The following is a 17401-nucleotide window of genomic DNA, read 5'->3' on the forward strand; positions in this document are numbered from 1 at the left end:
AAGCCCGGGCTCTTTCCACTGAGCCACGCTGCTTCTCATGATGATGCTCAATAAATACGATTGATTGATTGATTGATGCAGAAGGGAGTGGGAGGTGAGGAAAAGTGGGGCTTAGTCTGGGAAGGCCTCTTGGAGGAGACGGGCCTTCAATAAGGCTTTGAAGTGGGGGAGAGTCGTTGTCTGGAGGATTTGAGGAGGGAGGGCATTCCAGGCCAGAGGTAGGATGTGGGCCAGGGGTCGGTGGCGAGACAGGTGACATTGGGGCCCGGTGAGAAGGTCAATGGCACCAGAGGAGCAGAGCGTGCGGGCTGGGTTGGAGAAGGAGAGAAGGGAGGTGAGGAAGGAAGGGGTGAGGTGATGGACAGCCTCGAAGCCAATGGTGAGGAGTTTTTGTCCGATACGAAAGAGGATGGGCAACGCCTGGAGATTTTTGAGTCAGGGGGTGACATGTCCTGACCGTTTTTATAGACAGATGATCCGGGCAGCAGAGTGAAGTGTGGACTGGAGTGGGGAGAGGCAGGAGGTTGGGAGGTCGGCAAGGAGCAGTCATCTAAGTGGGATAGGATGTGTGGTTGTAGTAACGCGGTAGCAGACTGGATGGAGAGGAAAGGGTGGATTTTAGCGATGTCGTGAGAGGGGGACCGACGGGATTCGGTGACGGATCGAACGTGCGGGTTGAACGAGTCAAGGATAGCGCCAAGGTTCCCGGCTTGTGAGATGGGAAGGATAATAATAATAATAATAATGGTATTTGTTAAGCGCTTGCTATGTGAGCCATGTGAGCTATGTGAGCTTGCTTGCTGAGCCAGCAGCGTGGCTCAGTGAAAAGAGCACTGGCTTTGGAGTCAGAGGTCATGGGTTCGAATCCCGACTCCACCACATGTCTGCTGTGTGATCTTGGGCAAGTCATTTCACTTCTCTGGGCCTCAGTTCCCTCATCTGTAAAATGGGGATTAAGACTGTGAGCCCCACGTGGGACAACCTGATCACCCTGTATCCTCCCCAGCGCTTAGAACAGTGCTTTGCACATAGTAAGCGCTTAACAAATGCCAATTATTATTATTATATGCAAAGCACCATTCTAAGTGCTGGGGCTCACAGTCTTTATCCCCATTTTACAGGTGAGTGAACTGAGGCCCAGAGAAGTTAAGTGACCTGCTCAAAGTCACCCAGCTGACAATGGGGGGAGCAGGGATTTGAACCCGTGACCTCTGACTCCAAAGCCCGGGCTCTTTCCGCCGAGCCACGCCGCTTCTCAGATGGTCGGCTATCCCCATCGCGAGTGGGTCAGGTGCCCCCCGGGGACGGCGGTGTGGCCGCCGGGCCTCGAGGGCGCTGACGACGCGAGGGCGGGCTTGTCTTTTCAGCGGCGGTGAGCCCCGCTGAGCCCCGGGGGGAATGAAGGATGGATGTGAAGGAGCGCCGGCCCTACTGCTCCCTGACCAAGGGCAGGAGGGACAAGGAGCGGCGAGGCGCCAACCCGGCCGGCGAGCGGGACGAAGGCTGCCGCGTGCCCACCCAGAAGTCCTACAGCTCCAGCGAGACGCTCAAGGCCTTCGACCATGACTCTTCCCGCCTCCTCTACGGCAGCCGGGTGAAGGACCTCGTCCACCGCGAGGCCGACGAGTTTCCGCGCCAAGGTAGGCCCGAGCCCGCCCCGTCCCGCTCCCCGCCGCCGAGGGACTCGGGGTGACCGGAGAGCCCGGCCGGGGATGGGGAGACACAGACGGAGACACGGACACACAGTGCGTTGTGGGCGGGATGGGGCCGGACCACCATCCTGTCCATCCTGTCTCTCCCCCTTTTAGACTGTAAGCCCACTGTTGGGTAGGGACCGTCTCTATATGTTGCCAATTTGTACTTCCCAAGCGCTTAATACAGTGCTCTGCACGCTGTAAGCGCTCAATAAATACGATTGATGATGAGTTCAGATGAAGCATTTCCCCACTCCCTTCTGCCCCCTCACTTGAACCCCTCCCTTAATAAGAATAATAATAATAATGATGGCATTTGTTAAGCGCTTACTATGTGCTAAGCACTGGAGGGGATACAGTGTGATCAAGTTGTCCCACGTGGGGCTCACAGTCTTAATCCTCGTTTTTACAGATGAGGGAGTTGAGGCTCAGAGAAGTGAAGTGACTTGCCCAAGGTCACGCAGCAGACTTGTGGCGGAGCCGGGATTCGAACCCATGACCTCTGACTCCAAAGCCCGGGCTCTTTCCACTGAGCCACGCTGCTTCTCCCTTCTTGCCCCCCTCCCACGGGACTCCTTCCCATTCGTTCATTCATTCAATCGGATTTACTGAGCGCTTGCTGGGCGCGGAGCACTGTACTGAGCGCTCGGGAAGTACAAGTTGGCAACATCTAGAGACGGTCCCTACCCAACGACGGGCTCACAGTCTAGAAATGGGAGACAGATAACAAATCTGTTCCCATTAATCAATTAATTAATAATGGCATTTATTAAGCACTTACTATGTGCAAAGCACTGTTCTAAGCGCTGATTTTCCCATCTTCCGCTTCCCTGTTGTACCCCCTGCCCCTCACCCTCCTCCCCACTGTGGCTTAGTGGAAAGAGCCCGGAAGTCAGAGATCGTGAGTTCTAATTCCGGCTCCGCCACTTGTCAGCTGGGTGACTTTGGGCAACTCACTTCACTTCTCCGTGCCTCAGTTCCCTCATCTGTAAAATGGGGATGACGACTGTGAGCCCCACGTGGGACAAACTGATTACCTTTAAGAAGCAGCGTGGCTCAGTGGAAAGAGCCCGGGCTTTGGAGTCAGAGGTCATGGGTTCGAATCCCAGCTCTGCCACATGTCTGCTGCATCTGTACATATTTATTACTCTATTTATTTATTTATTTATTTTACTTGTACATATCTATTCTATTTATTGTATTTTGTTAGTATGTTTGGTTTTGTTCTCTGTCTCCCCCTTTTAGACTGTGAGCCCACTGGTGGGTAGGGACTGTCTCTATATGTTGCCAACTTGTACTTCCCAAGCGCTTAGTCCAGTGCTCTGCACACAGTAAGCGCTCAATAAATATGATTGATTGATTGACCTTGGGCAAGTCACTTAACTTCTCTGAGCCTCAGTTACCTCATCTGTAAAATGGGGATTAAGACTGTGAGCCCCACATGGGACAACCTGATCACCTTGTATCCCCCCTAGCACTTAGCTCAGTGCTTAACAAATGCCATCATTATTATTGTATCTACACCAGCGCTTAGAACAGTGCTCAGCACATAGTAAGCGCTTAAGAAATGCCATCATTATTATTGTTATTATTATCCCCCGCCTTCTCACCCTCCTCCCCAGTGCCCCCCTGACACCCCACCCTCCTCCACGCTGCATCCCTGCATTCTCACCCATCGCCTCACTGTACCCCTACCCCCTCACCCGCCTCTCCACTGCACCCCTTAATCCCTCATCCTCCTTCCCACCGCACTCCATGCCCCCTCGCCCTCATTCATTCATTATCCAATCGTATTTATTGAGCACTTACTGTGTGCAGAGCACTGTACTAAGCGCTTGGGAAGTACATTGCAACCCCACCTGGTTACCCATCACTCCCCTACCCACCAATTCCCCAAATCCTGTCCCTCACCCCCTCACCTCCCCACTCCGCAACTCCCACAGCCCCCAACCTCTTCCTTCTTAGACCCCACTTCGTTCCCCTCTGCCCTGGGGGAGCTCTGCGTGGCCATGGGGTTGGGGGGGAAAAGATTCGTTATATACACAAGTAACGCATACAAGTAACTGGCCCTCAGTGACCTCATCTGGAAAATGGGGATGAAGACTGTGAGCCCCCCCGTGGGACAACCTGTTCACCGTGTAACCTCCCCAGCGCTTAGAACAGTGCTCTGCACATAGTAAACGCTTAATAAATGCCATCATAATTATTATTATTATTATCGCCCAGCTGTTTGGGCATCCAGGAATGGGATCGGTGGGCACTGGCTCAGAGAGGAGGCCTGTCCCTGCTCCATCTCACATCCCAACCGGTGTGTCTCTGGCCTCCGAGCCGGCCTCGGCCCCAGACCTGCCCCCCGGGACCCCAAGTCCATTTGGGCCGAGACCCCACCAGGAGAGCTGGGAATCAATCAATCAATCAATCGTATTTATTGAGCGCTTACTGTGTGCAGAGCACTGTACTAAGCGCTTGGGAAGTACAAGTTGGCAACATATACTTGTTGCTTGGGAAGCGGGGCGGGGGCCGTGGGAAGCGCGGGGGGCCAATCTGCCAGGCCGAGAACGGCCGTAAAGAAAAGACAAAGCAGCAGCAGAGAAGCAGCGTGGCTCAGTGGAAAGAGCCCGGGCTTTGGAGTCAGAGGTCGTGGGTTCAAATCCCGGCTCCACTAATTGTCAGCTGTGTGACTTTGCGGAAGTCACTTAACTTCTCTGGGCCTCAGTTACCTCATCTGTAAAACGGGGATTAAGACTGTGAGCCCCCCCATGAGACAACCCAATCACCTTGTAACCTCCCCAGTGCTTAGAACAGTGCTTTGCACGTAGTAAGCGCTTAATAAATGTTATCATTATTATTATTATTCTCTGGGCCTCAGTTACCTCATCTTTAAAATGGGGATTAAGACTGTGAGCCCCCCGTGAGACAACCCAATCACGTTGTAACCTCCCCAGCGCTTAGAACAGTGCTTTGCACATAGTAAGCGCTTAATAAATGCCATTATTATTATTATTATTATTATTATTATTATTACAAAGGGCTGGAAGGAGGAATCAGTCAGGGCCCCGGACACTGGAGAAACATCCACCCCCAACCTTTCAGCAACTCTAGACAGCCCCGTCACGAGAGGATCCCCAAGTCTGGGCAGTACCACCCCCCGTCTCGATTCCCATCCCAAATCCAATCTCCCCAATCCCCCCAAAAGCAGCGCTGAGACTCCGGTCATTTTTTTATGGTATTTGTTAAGCTCTTACAAAGTGCCAGGCGCTGTACTAAGCGCTGGGGGGATACAAGGTAATCAGGTTGTCCCACATGGGGCTCCCAGTCTTAATCCCCATTTTACAGATGAGGGACCTGAGGCCCAGAGGAGCAAAGTGGCTTGCCCCAAGTCACACAGCAGGCAAGTGGCGGAGCTGGGATTCGAACTCAGGTCCTCTGGCTCCTAGGCCCGGCTCTACCCAGTAGGCCACACCGCTTCTGGTTGGGAGCCTTCGCGGCCCTTGCCAAAGAGTCATGGCCCGTGTAGGCGATGAGTAGAGACGACATCCTGGCCACAGTGATCAATAGTCCTGGAAGCGTGTGTCTAAGTGTGACCGTGGCTGCGAGGGGGTGGCTTCAGGCAGTCAGTCATATTTATTGAGGGCTTACTGTGTTCAAAACACTGTACTAAGCACTTGGATGAGTATGAGAAGCAGCGTGGCTATGAGAAGCAGCATGGCTCAGTGGAAAGAGCCCGGGGTTTGGAGTCAGAGGTCATGGGTTTTAGACTTTTAGACTTTTAGACTGTGAGCCCACTGTTGGGTAGGGACTGTCTCTATATGTCTCTATATGTTGCCAACTTGTACTTCCCAAGCGCTTAGTACAGTGCTCTGCACACAGTAAGCGCTCAATAAATACGATTGATGATGGTGATGATGGGTTCAAATCCTGGCTCCACCACTTGTCAGCTGTGTGACTTTGGGCAAGTCACTTAACTTCTCTGGGCCTCAGTTACCTCATCTGTCAAATGGGGATTAGTAATAATAATAATAACAAAAATAACGATGGCATTTATTAAGCGCTTACTATGTGCAAAGCACTATTCTAAGCACTGGGGAGGATACAAGGTAATCAAGTTGTCCCATGTGGGGCTCACAGACTTAAACCCCATTTTCCAGATGAGGTAACTGAGGCACAGAAAAGTTAAGTGACTTGCCCAAAGTCACACAGCTGACAGGTGGCAGAGTCAGGATTTGAACCCATGACCTCTGACTCCAAAGCCCGGACTCTTTCCACTGAGCCACGCTGCTTCTCCCGTGGGACAACCTGATTGCCTTGTACCCTCCCCAGCACTTAGAACAGTGCTTTGCACATAGTAAGCACTTAATAAATGCCACTATTATTATTATTATTATAACTCAATAGGGTTGGTGGAAAAGTTCCCTGTCCACATGAGCTTACAACCTAGAGGGGGAGGCAGACATTAGTGGAAATAAATGAATTACAGATTAGGGACATGAGTGCTGTAGGGCTGGGATGGGGGATGAATGAAGGGAGCAAGGCAGAGCGATGCCAGAGGAAGTGGAAGAAAAGGAAAAGAGAGTTTTGTCAGGGTGTCACAGCAGCAGCTGGGACCGCTCTCTCCCGGAATCGGAAAACCGAGGCCGCGAGGATGTCTAGGGCCGTTAGGACAGGGCGAATGGGGGGTCCAGGACTGTCCCAGGTGGGCAAGGGCCTGGAGCTGATCCAAAATCCAGGGGGCATTTTGAGGTTTCCATCACCAGAGGGATTGGAGGAGGAACAAGGCCGCCGACGGGCCAGTTTCGACTGGTTTGCAGAGACAGGGCCGGTGATTCACGGGGAACCGACACCGAGCCCAAAGTGGCGCGGGAAGTGGGGCAGGGGGTGTCCCTGCTGGCATGTTGGAAGACGCCAAGCTAAGCTCCTCCTCGCCTCTTCGCTCTCCTTTCATTTCTTCTCGCTTCCCGCGATCCTTCCAATCAGTGTCTTGTTTTAAACGTGACAAGAGTCGGAAGTCATGGGGCAAAGGTCACCTCGAAAACAAGTATTGTTTCCAAGCCCACCGCACAGTCGAAACTTTCTCTGGGGTCACTGGCCACAGAGGGTTGTGGGAAGGAGAATATTTATTTATTTATTTATTTATTTATTTGTTTATTTATTTTATTTATTTATTTATTTTACTTGTACATATCTATTCTATTCATTTTATTTTGTTAGTATGTTTGGTTTTGTTCTCTGTCTCCCCCTTTTAGACTGTGAGCCCACTGTTGGGTAGGGACTGTCTCTATATGTTGCCAACTTGTACTTCCCAAGCGCTTAGTACAGTGCTCTGCACACAGTAAGCACTCAATAAATACGATTGATGATGATTGATGATGACCCCGACCGACCAATTGACCGATCGACCTGGGCCCCCCCTCATCCCACCTGTTCCGCCCCAGCAATACACCAATCCCGGGCCTCATTCTCTCTCCTTCCATCCCCACAACCCCTGCCAACCAATGAACCAATCCCAGACCTCATTATTATTATTAATAATAACAATACTAATAATAATAATGGTATTTGTTAAGTGCTTACTACCTGCCAAGCACTGTTCTAAGCGCTGGAGCAGATACAAGGCAATCAGATTGTCCCACGTGGGGCTCACGGTCTTAATCCCCATTTTCCGGTAACTGAGGCACAGAGAAGTGCCCAAGGTCACACAGCAGTCAGGTGGTAGAGCTGGGATTAGAACCCACGCCCTCTGATTCCCAAGCCCGTGCTCTTTCCACTAAACCACGCTGCTTCTCATTCTCTCTCCTTTCATCCCACTCGGCTCCTCAACCACGATGCACCAATCCCGGGCTCATTTTCTCCCCTTCCATCTCACCTGGTCCCTCTGCACCATTCCCAGGCCTTATTTTCTCACCTGCCATCCCACCGGGGCCCTCCCCACTAAGAAACCAATCCCGGGCCTCATTCTCTCCCCTTTTCATCCCACTTGGCTCCTCTCTCATAATGGACCAGACTGGAACCCCATTCTCTGGCCTTCCAACCCATCTGACCCCCAATCCCAGGCCTGATCCTTTCTCTTCTCGCCTCCCGAGGCTCCTCCCCGACAACTCCTCAGCAACGGACCTAGTTCTTTCCCCATCACCTCCCATCGAACTTTCCCCCACTGGCATAGCAGGCCTGCTATCTCTCGGATAGACTAGATGCGGATAGACTAGACTAGATGTCTCCCCCTTCTAGACTGTGAGCCCACTTTGGGTTGGGACCGTCTCTATATGTTGCCAACTTGTACTTCCCAAGAGCTTAGTACAGTGCTCTGCACACAGTAAGCGCTCAATAAATGCGATTGAATGAATGAATGCGGTTTGATTTGTGGCTAGCCATAGCCTCGGTCCCAATAATAATAATAATGGTATTTGTTCACTCATTCATTCATTCAATCGTATTTATTGAGCACTTACTGTGTGCAGAGCACTGTACTCAGCACTTGGGAAGTACAAGTTGGCAGCACACAGAGACGGTCCCTACCCAACAACGGGCTCACAGTCTAGAAGGGGGAGACAGACAACAAAACAAAATAAAATAAATAGAATAGTAAATATGTACAAGTAAAATAGAGTAATAAATCTGTACAAACATATATCCAGGTTTGTTAAGCACTTACTATGTGCTAAGCACTGTTCTAAGCACTGGGGTAGATACAAGATCATCAGGTTGTCCCACGTGGGGCTCACAGTCTTAATCCCCATTTGACAGATGAGGTAACTGAGGCACAGAGAAGTGACTTGCCCAAAGTCACACAGCCCAGGGCGGGGGCCCGGCTCACTCCCCACGCCATCTGCGGCTCTTGGCAATGCCCAGCTCGGCCTGGGGAGCACCCAGTCATTTGATTCATTAATTAATTGATGAATTCTAGACTGTGAGCCCACTGTTGGGTAGGGACCGTCTCTATATGTTGCCGACTTGTACTTCCCAAGTGCTTAGTACAGTGCTCTGCACACAGTAAGCTCTCAATAAATACGATCGAATGAATGAATGAAGGAATTATGGTACTTGTTAAGCGCTTACTATGTGCCAAGCACTATTCTAAGCCCTGGGGTAGGTAATAATAATAATAATAATAATAATAATAATAATAATGGCATTTGTTAAGCGCTTACTATGTGCAAAGCACTGTTCTAAGCGCTGGGGGGGATACAATATGATCAAGTTGTCCCACGTGGAGCTCACAGTCTTAATCCCCATTTTTACAGATGAGGGAACTAAGGCTCAGAGAAGTTAAGTGACTTGCCCAAGGTCACACAGCAGACTTGTGGTGGAGGCGGAATTTGAACCCACAACCTCTGACTCCAAAGCCCGGGCTCTTTCCACTGAGCCACGCTGCTTCTCTAGATACAAGTTATGTTAGACATAGTCCCTGTCCCACGTGGGTCGCACAGACTTAATCCCCATTTTATAGATGGGGGAACTGAGGCCCAGAGAATTGAATGGATTTGCCCAAAGTCACACAGCGGACATGTGGTGGAGCCGGGATTAGAACCCAGGTCCTTCTGACTCCGAGGCCCATCTCCCGAGAGATGTCCACTTCTTCACTGCCCCAACTTTTCTTTTTTTTCTTTTAATAGTATTTGTTAAGCACTCACCATGTGCCAGGCACTGTTCTAAGAGCCGGAGTAGATGATAAAGTAACTAGGTTGGACACAATCCCTGTCCCACATGGGGCTCACAGTCTTAATCTCCATTTTACAGAAGAGGTAATCAATCAATCAATCAGTCGTATTTATTGAGCGCTTACTGTGTGCAGAGCACTGTACTAAGCGCTTGGGAAGTCCAAGTTGGCAACATACAGAGACAGTCCCTACCCAACAGCAGGCTCACAGTCTAAAAGGGGGAGACAGAGAACAAAACCAAACATACTAACAAAATAAAATAGAATAGATATGTACAAGTAAAATAAATAAATAAATAAATAGTGTAATAAATATGTACAAACATATATCATCATCATCATCATCAATCGTATTTACTGAGCACTTACTGTGTGCAGAGCACTGTACTAAGCGCTTGGGAAGTACAAGTTGGCAACATATAGAGACAGTCCCTACCCAACAGTGGGCTCACAGTCTAAAAGGGGGAGACAGAGAACAAAACCAAACATACTAACAAAATAAAATAAATAGAATAGATATGTACAAGTAAAATAAATAGAGTAATAAATATGTACAAACATATATCATCATCATCATCATCATCAATCGTATTTATTGAGCGCTTACTGTGTGCAGAGCACTGTACTAAGCGCTTGGGAAGTCCAAGTTGGCAACATATAGAGACAGTCCCTACCCAACAGTGGGCTCACAGTCTAAAAGGGGGAGACAGAGAACAAAACCAAACATCCTAACAAAATAAAATAAATAGAATAGATATGTACAAGTAAAATAAATAAATAAATAGAGTAATAAATATGTACAAGCATATATACATATATACAGGTGCTGTGGGGAAGGGAAGGAGGTAAGATGGGGGGATGGACGGGGGACGAGGGGGAGAGGAAGGAAGGGGCTCAATCTGGGATATGCCCATATCCGCAATTTTGTTTATTTTATTGATGTCTGTCTCCCCCTCTAATAATAATAATTATTATTATTATGGATTTGTTAAGCCCTTACTGTATGTCAAGCACTGTTCTAAGCACTGGGGTAGATACAAGGTCATCAAGTTGTCCCAAGTGGGGCTCACAGTCTTAATCCCCATTTTACCGTTGAAGGAACTGAGGCACAGAGAATAATAATGGTGACATTTCTCCCAAGTGCTTAATTCAGTGCTCTGCACACAGAGCAGAGTACTCAATAAATACCATTGATTGACTGTCTTCTGATGTGAGGATTGAGACTTGACTCCCCCTTCTAGACTGTGAGCCCACTGTTGGGTAGGGACCGTCTCTATATGTTGCCAACTTGTACTTCCCAAGCGCTTAGTCCAGTGCTCTGCACACAGTAAGCGCTCAATAAATACGATTGAATGAATTTATGAAGTGCTTACTATGTGCAAAGCACTGTTCTAAGCGCTGGGGAGGTTACAAGGTGATCAGTTTGTCCCACAGAGGGCTTACAGTCTTAATCCCCATTTTACAGCTGAGGTAACTGAGGCCCAGAGAAGTGAAGTGGCTTGCCCAAGGTCTCACGGCAGACAAGTGGCGGAGCTGGGATTAGAAGCCATGACCTTCTGACTCTCAAGCCCAGGCTCCTGCCACTAAGCCACGCTGCTCCTTTAGACTGTAAGCCCTCTGTGGGCAGGGAATGTATCTGTTGTGTTGTTATATTGTCCTCTTCCAAGCGCTTAGTACAGTGCTCTGCCCACAGGAAGCACTCAGTAAATATGACTGATTGACTGACTGACTTTCCAGGAACCTAGCTGGTCTCCACATTCAAGGCTTGGCAGGCAAGGTCTTGGTTCTCCCGGGGTGGTATTGTCTACAGTCCCGGAATCTGGCGTCATTCCCTGATGCAGGGAGGCCGATGGAAAGAGCAGTAACTCATTCAGACAAATAGGGAGGCGTTTAACAACAGGAGGCACACGGGAGGCTGCCTAAATATAATAATAATAATAATAATAATAATAATAATAATAATAATAATAATAATAATGACATTTGTTAAACACTTACATGTGCCAAGCCCTGTAATCAACCCTGGGGTCGATTCAAGCTAATCGGGTTGGACACAATCCCTGTCCCACATGGGGCTCGCGATCTCAATCCCCATTTTGCAGGTGAGGTAACTGAGGCACGGAAAAGTGAAGCGACTTGCCCAAGGTCACACAGCAGGCGTGCAACGGAGCTGGGATTAGAACCCAGATCCTTCTGGCTCCCAAGCCCGAGCCGTATCTATTAGGCCATTCTGCTTCAGTAACAATAACGACGGTGGTCTTTGCTAAGCACTGTCAGGCAATATACGAAATGCTCCAGTAGAGAGATGATAGTCGGATCAGACGCTCTCCGTGTCTCACTCGGGGCTCACAGTCAAACGATGAGGAAGAATGGGTATTTCATCCCCGTTTTACAGATGAGGTAACTGAGGCACAGAGAAATGAAGTTCATTCATTCATTCAATCATATTTATTGAGCGCTTACTGTGTGCAAAGCACTGTACTAAGTGCTTGGGAAGTACAAATGGAAGCAGCGTGGCTCAGTGGAAAGAGCCCGGGCTTTGGAGTCAGAGGTCATGGGTTCAAATTCCGGCTCCACCACTTGTCAGCTGTGTGACTTTGGGCAAGTCACTTCACTTCTCTGGGCCTCAGTGTCCTCATCTGTAAAATGGGGATGAAGACTGTGAGCCCCCTGTGGGACAACCTGTTCACCTTGTAACCTCCCCAGCGCTTGGAACAGTGCTTTGCACATAGTAAGCGCTTTATAAATGCCATCATCATTATTATTTTTATTATTTACAAATCAGTGACCTACCCAGGGTTACACAGTAAGTGGCAGAGTCAGCATTAGAATCCAGGTCCTCTGACTCCCAGGCGTCTAATAATAATAATAATAATGGCATTTGTAAAGCACTGGGGTGATACAAGGTGATAAGGTTGTCCCACACGGGGCTCACAGTCACTAAGGCTCCGGTAAATTAAGTGACTTGCCCAAGGTCACACAGCAGACATGTGGTGGAGCCAGGATTTGAACCCATGATCTCTGACTCCAAAGCCCATGCTCTTTTCACTGAGCCACGCTGCTTCTAGAGAAGCAGCATGGCGTAGGGGATAGAGCACGGGGCTGTGACTCACAAGATCATGGGTTCTAATCTCAGCTCTTGTGTGACCTTGGGGAAGTCACTTCTCTGGGCCTCAGTTCCCTCATCTGTAAAATGGGAGGTGAGATTGTGAGCCCCATGTGGGACAGGGACTGTGTCCAACCCGATTTGCTTGTATTCACTCATTCATTCAGTCGTATTTATTGAGCACTTACTGTGTGCAGAGGACTGTACTAAGCGCTTGAGAAGTACAAGTTGGCAACATATAGAGACGATCCCTACCCAACAACAGGCTCACAGCACCCCAGCGCTTAGTACAGTGCATGGCACACAGTAAGCACTTAACAAATACCATCATTTAACCTTAACAAATGGGAAGCAGCGTGGCTCAGTGGAAAGAGCCCGCGCTTGGGAGTCAGAGGTCATGGGTTCGAATCCCGGCTCCGTCACTTGTGTGACTTCGGGCAAGTCACTTCACTTCTCTGGGCCTCAGTTCCCTCATCTGGAAAATGGGGATTGAGACTGTGAGCCCCACATGGGGCAACCTGATCACCTTGTATCCCCTCAGCGCTTAGAACAGTGCTTGGCACATAGTAAGCGCTTAACAAATACCATGATTCTTCCCATCATTCTAGGCCTGTGTGAGGACAGCCACCTGGTGATCTGGACAGCTTTTCCCCGGGTCCCTGGGTTTTTGTGGTGTTTATCTGGTCTCAGAAGGGGTTTGTTTAAGGTCAGTTATGTGAGGCAGACACATAAGTCACTGGTGATTGCCTTGAACTCACAACCTGGGACCGGGAAATCCTTCAGAAATAGCGTGGCTTAGTGGAAAGACCACAGAGCCTGGGAGTCGGAGGACCGGGGTTCTAGTCCTAAATCTACCACCTCTCTGCTGTGTGACCTTGGGCAAGTTACTTTAAATAACAGTAAATAATAATGGCATTTGTTAAGCGCTTACTATGTGCAAAGCACCGTTCTAAGCGCTGGAGAGGATACAAGGTGATCAGGTTGTCCCACGTGGGGCTCACAGTCTTAATCCCCATTTTACAGATGAGGAAACTGGGGCACAGAGAAGTTTGTTTTTTTATGGCATTTATTAAGCGCTTACTATGTGCAAAGCACTGTTCTAATTGCTGAGGTTAAGTGGCTTGCCCAAGAACACACAGCAGTCAAGGGGTGGAGGTGGGATTAATAATAATAATAATAATAACGATGGCACTTGTTAAGCGCTTACTATATGCAAAGCACCGTTCTAAGCGCTGGGGAGGATATAAAGTGATCAGGTTGTCCCACAGTCTTAAAATCCCCATTTTACAGATGAGGCAGCTGAGGCACAGAGAAGTTAAGTGGCTTACTGAAGAACACACAGCAGTCAAGGGGTGGAGGTGGGATTAATAATGATAATAATAACAGTGGGCTCACAGTCTAGAAGGGATGAGGTAACTGAGGCACAGAGGAGTGAAGTGACTTGCCCAAAGTCACACAGCTGACAATTGAGTCGCAATACATAACGAGGGCTTAATAAATACCACAATTATTATTATTATTTTGGGCTGGAACACAATGGACGGGAACAAGAAGCCTGGTTGCTTCTCAATAAAGCCTATGGTTTTTGTTAAGTTCTCACTATGCATTCATTCATTCATTCAATCGTATTTATTGAGCGCTTGGGAAGTACAAGTTGGCAACATATAGAGACGGTCCCTACCCAACAGTGGACAGTCCCTACCCAACAGTGGGCTCACAGTCTAGATGAGGTAACTGAGGCTCAGGGAAGTGACGTGACTTGCCCAAAGTCACGCAGCTGACAAGTGGCGGTGTTGGGATTTGAACCCATGACCTCTGACTCCAAAGCCCGGGCTCTTTCCACCGAGCCACGCTGCTTCTCCGGTACGTGCGCTCCACTCCTTAGGCATTGAGTACCTCCCCAGCGCTTAGTACAGTTCTCTGCACACAGTAAGCACTCAATAAATACGATTGATTGCTTGAGTACGCTACTCCGCGCTCTTGAGTGAGCCGCTCTGGGTTCCGTAGCTCTGCACTCCGTAGGCGCTCGGCTTTAGGAGGTGTCAAATAAAGCGCTCTGCTCTCCAAGTGCCCGAGCACAATGTTGTGCGCAATGTAAGTGCTCGGGACATGGTGTTCGGCATTCCACAGGTGTTCCGTCCAGCGCTCCGCACCCAGTAGGCCGACCGCAACCCAAGCAGACCCGACCGCCCCAACTCACCCTCCGTTCTCTCTCTTTCCCCCCCGAATCAGGACAGAATTTTACCCTCCGGCAGTTGGGGGTGTGCGAGCCGGCGGCGAGGCGAGGCCTGGCGTTCTGCGCGGAGATGGGGCTGCCCCCCCGAGGCTACTCTCTGAGCGCGGGCTCGGACGCGGACACGGAGAACGAAGGCGTCATGTCCCCGGAGCACGCCATGCGGCTGTGGGGCAGGGGGGTCAAGTCGGGCCGCAACTCCTGCCTCTCCAGCCGCTCCAACTCGGCCCTCACCCTGACCGACACCGAGCACGAGAACAAATCCGACAGCGAGAACGGTGAGTCCCGCCCGGCCGTCCCCGCCGCCGCCAGGCCTTCACGGAGAAACGAGGCCTGGGTTCCGTCCAGGGCCGCGGGGAGGAAGGGGAAGGCCGGAGACGGTGCCGGGAGCCCTGGAGGATGCGGGCCTTCTCCTTCCTGGGCAAAGGCCCCGGCGTGGCGGGCAAGCGCGGGCCTTTTGTGAACGCGGCGGCATCGTCGGCTCACGCGGACGCGTCCCCGGGACGGTCCGTCGATGGGCCTCGAGTTATTGGAGGAGAAACTTGACCCGTGGAAGTCGCGGCCGAGGAAGGGAATTGAGGGGCCATCCAGGGCCGTGGTGATCCCAGAAACGGAGGTTTTGACCCGTCCTTGAAAAGGCCGGGGGTGAAAGTCGACCGCAGCCAGGGTTCTCCATGGTCACGGGGGGCGTGGATGCAAGGCTGGACGCGGGAGACGCGGTGACCCGATCGGACAGCCGTGGGGGGTGGACCAGGCTGGACCCGGGCAGGAGGTGGATTCATCTCCAGTATCTGCCACCCGCGTCCGTCCAACATCCTGATCCGTGTCGGGAGTCAGGAGTGGGTAGCGGGAAGCGCCGCGTGGCCTAGTGGGTAGAGCCTGGGCCTGGGAGTTGGAGGACCTGGGTTCTAGAGAAGGAGTGTGGTTCAGTGGAAAGAGCCTGGGCTTTGGCGTCAGAGGTCATGGGTTCAAATTCCGGCTCCGCCACTTGTCAGCTGTGTGACTTTGGGCAAGTCACTTCACTTCTCTGTGACTCAGTTCCCTCATCTGGAAAATGGGGATGAAGACTGTGAGCCCCCCGTGGGACAACCTGATCACCTTGTAACCTCCCCAGTGCTTAGAACAGTGCTTTGCACCTAGTAAGCACTTAATAAATGCTATCATTATCATTATTATTAATCACAGTTCTGCTACTTACCTACTGGGTGACCTTGGACACTTGACTTCTCTGGGCCTCAGTTACCTCAGCTGTAAAATGGGGATTTCATGTCTGTTCTCTTTCCCACTCAAGACCGTGGGCCCCATGTCCGACAGGGACTGTGTCTGACCTAAATTGAGTTGTATCTATCCCAGCGCTTAGAACAGTGCTTGACCTGTAGTGAGCTCTGTAGAAACCTGTTCTCCCTCCTACTTAGAATGTGAGCCTCAAGTGGGACAGGGACTCTGTCTGACCTAACTGACGTATCTACCCCAGTGCTTAGAACAGTGTTCGACACAGAGTAAGCGCTAATAAATGCCATTATTATTATTATTATTATTATTAGCCCTGCTGGGAGGCAAGAAGACAACACTGCAGTTTCATCCATTCAGTCGTATTTATTGAACACTTACTGTATGCAGAGCACTGTATTAAGCACTTGGGAGAGTCCAATAAAACACTAAGCAGACACATTCCCTGCCCACAGTGAGCTTACAGTGTAGAGAGAGGGAGACAGACATTAATATAAATGAATAAATGACCGACATGGACATAAATGCTGTGGGACTGGGAGGGAGGTTGATTGAACAAAGCACAGTCTCAAGGCTGCTGGAGGTGGGTGGGAGGGTCCGCTTCCGAGACCCCCACCTACTCGCGGGTGAAAACATCAGTCTACACCACGGTGCTTGCGTTTCCTCCCCCGGAGAGGGCCCAGACTCCTGCCGTTTGAGCTCCTGTGCCCGAAATAAAAGCAGAAATCCTGTCCCTCCCTCTGCACTCCCAGGATTTCTTTAAAGCCCCGAATTCCAGGTCAGTAGGTGAGTCAGTCATCCTGGGTGATCGGATCCTGCGAAGGGGGTGGGAACTTGTGGATTTGTCTCTGGGGAAGAGAAGGTCAAAGAGAGCACTTGTTCATAAATGAAATGGAAGATTTCTCCCACTCCCTTCTGCGTCTCCCTGACACTCTCTCTTTATTCATCCCCTCTCCCAGCCCCACTAAAGCACATATCTCTCATTTCAATCAATCAGTCATATTTATTGAGCACGTACTGTGTGCAGAGCACTGTACTAAGCGCTTGGGAAGTACAAGTTGACAACATATAGAGACAGTCTCATTTATTCATTTATATCAGTGTCTGTCTCCCCCTCTGGACTGTGAGCTCGTTGTGGGCAGGGAATGTGTCTGTAATACAATAATAATAATAATGGCATTTATTAAGTGCTTACTATGTGCAAAGCACTGTTCTAAGTGCTGGGGAGGTTACAAGGTGATCAGGTTGTCCCACGGGGGGCTCACAGTCTTCTTCCCCATTTTACAGATGAGGGAACTGAGGCACAGAGAAGTGAAGTGACTTGCCCAAAGTCACACAGCTGACAATTGGCAGAGCCGGGATTTGAACCCAGGAACCCATGACCTCTGACTCCAAAGCCCGTGCTCTTTCCACTGAGCCACGCTGCTTCTCTTATTCTTATATTGGACTCTCCCAAGCGCTCAGTAGAGTGCTCTGCATGCAAT

At 50.1% G+C, this 17401-nt stretch overlaps 1 protein-coding gene across 1 annotated transcript in view; it reads left to right on the forward strand.

Annotated features, from left to right (window-relative positions):
- Positions 1-17401, forward strand: part of TENM3 (teneurin transmembrane protein 3) — a 1099990-nt gene that overhangs the window by 759889 nt on the left and 322700 nt on the right. Inside the window, exons 6-7 of the mRNA XM_038755038.1 lie at positions 1368-1640; positions 14687-14965. Coding sequence (XP_038610966.1) covers positions 1406-1640; positions 14687-14965 — 514 coding nt within the window. The 5' untranslated portion in view covers positions 1368-1405. The remainder of the gene's footprint in view (positions 1-1367; positions 1641-14686; positions 14966-17401) is intronic.

This window comes from Tachyglossus aculeatus, chromosome 12, assembly GCF_015852505.1.
Source record: "Tachyglossus aculeatus isolate mTacAcu1 chromosome 12, mTacAcu1.pri, whole genome shotgun sequence".
In the NCBI taxonomy this organism is placed as follows: domain Eukaryota; kingdom Metazoa; phylum Chordata; class Mammalia; order Monotremata; family Tachyglossidae; genus Tachyglossus; species Tachyglossus aculeatus.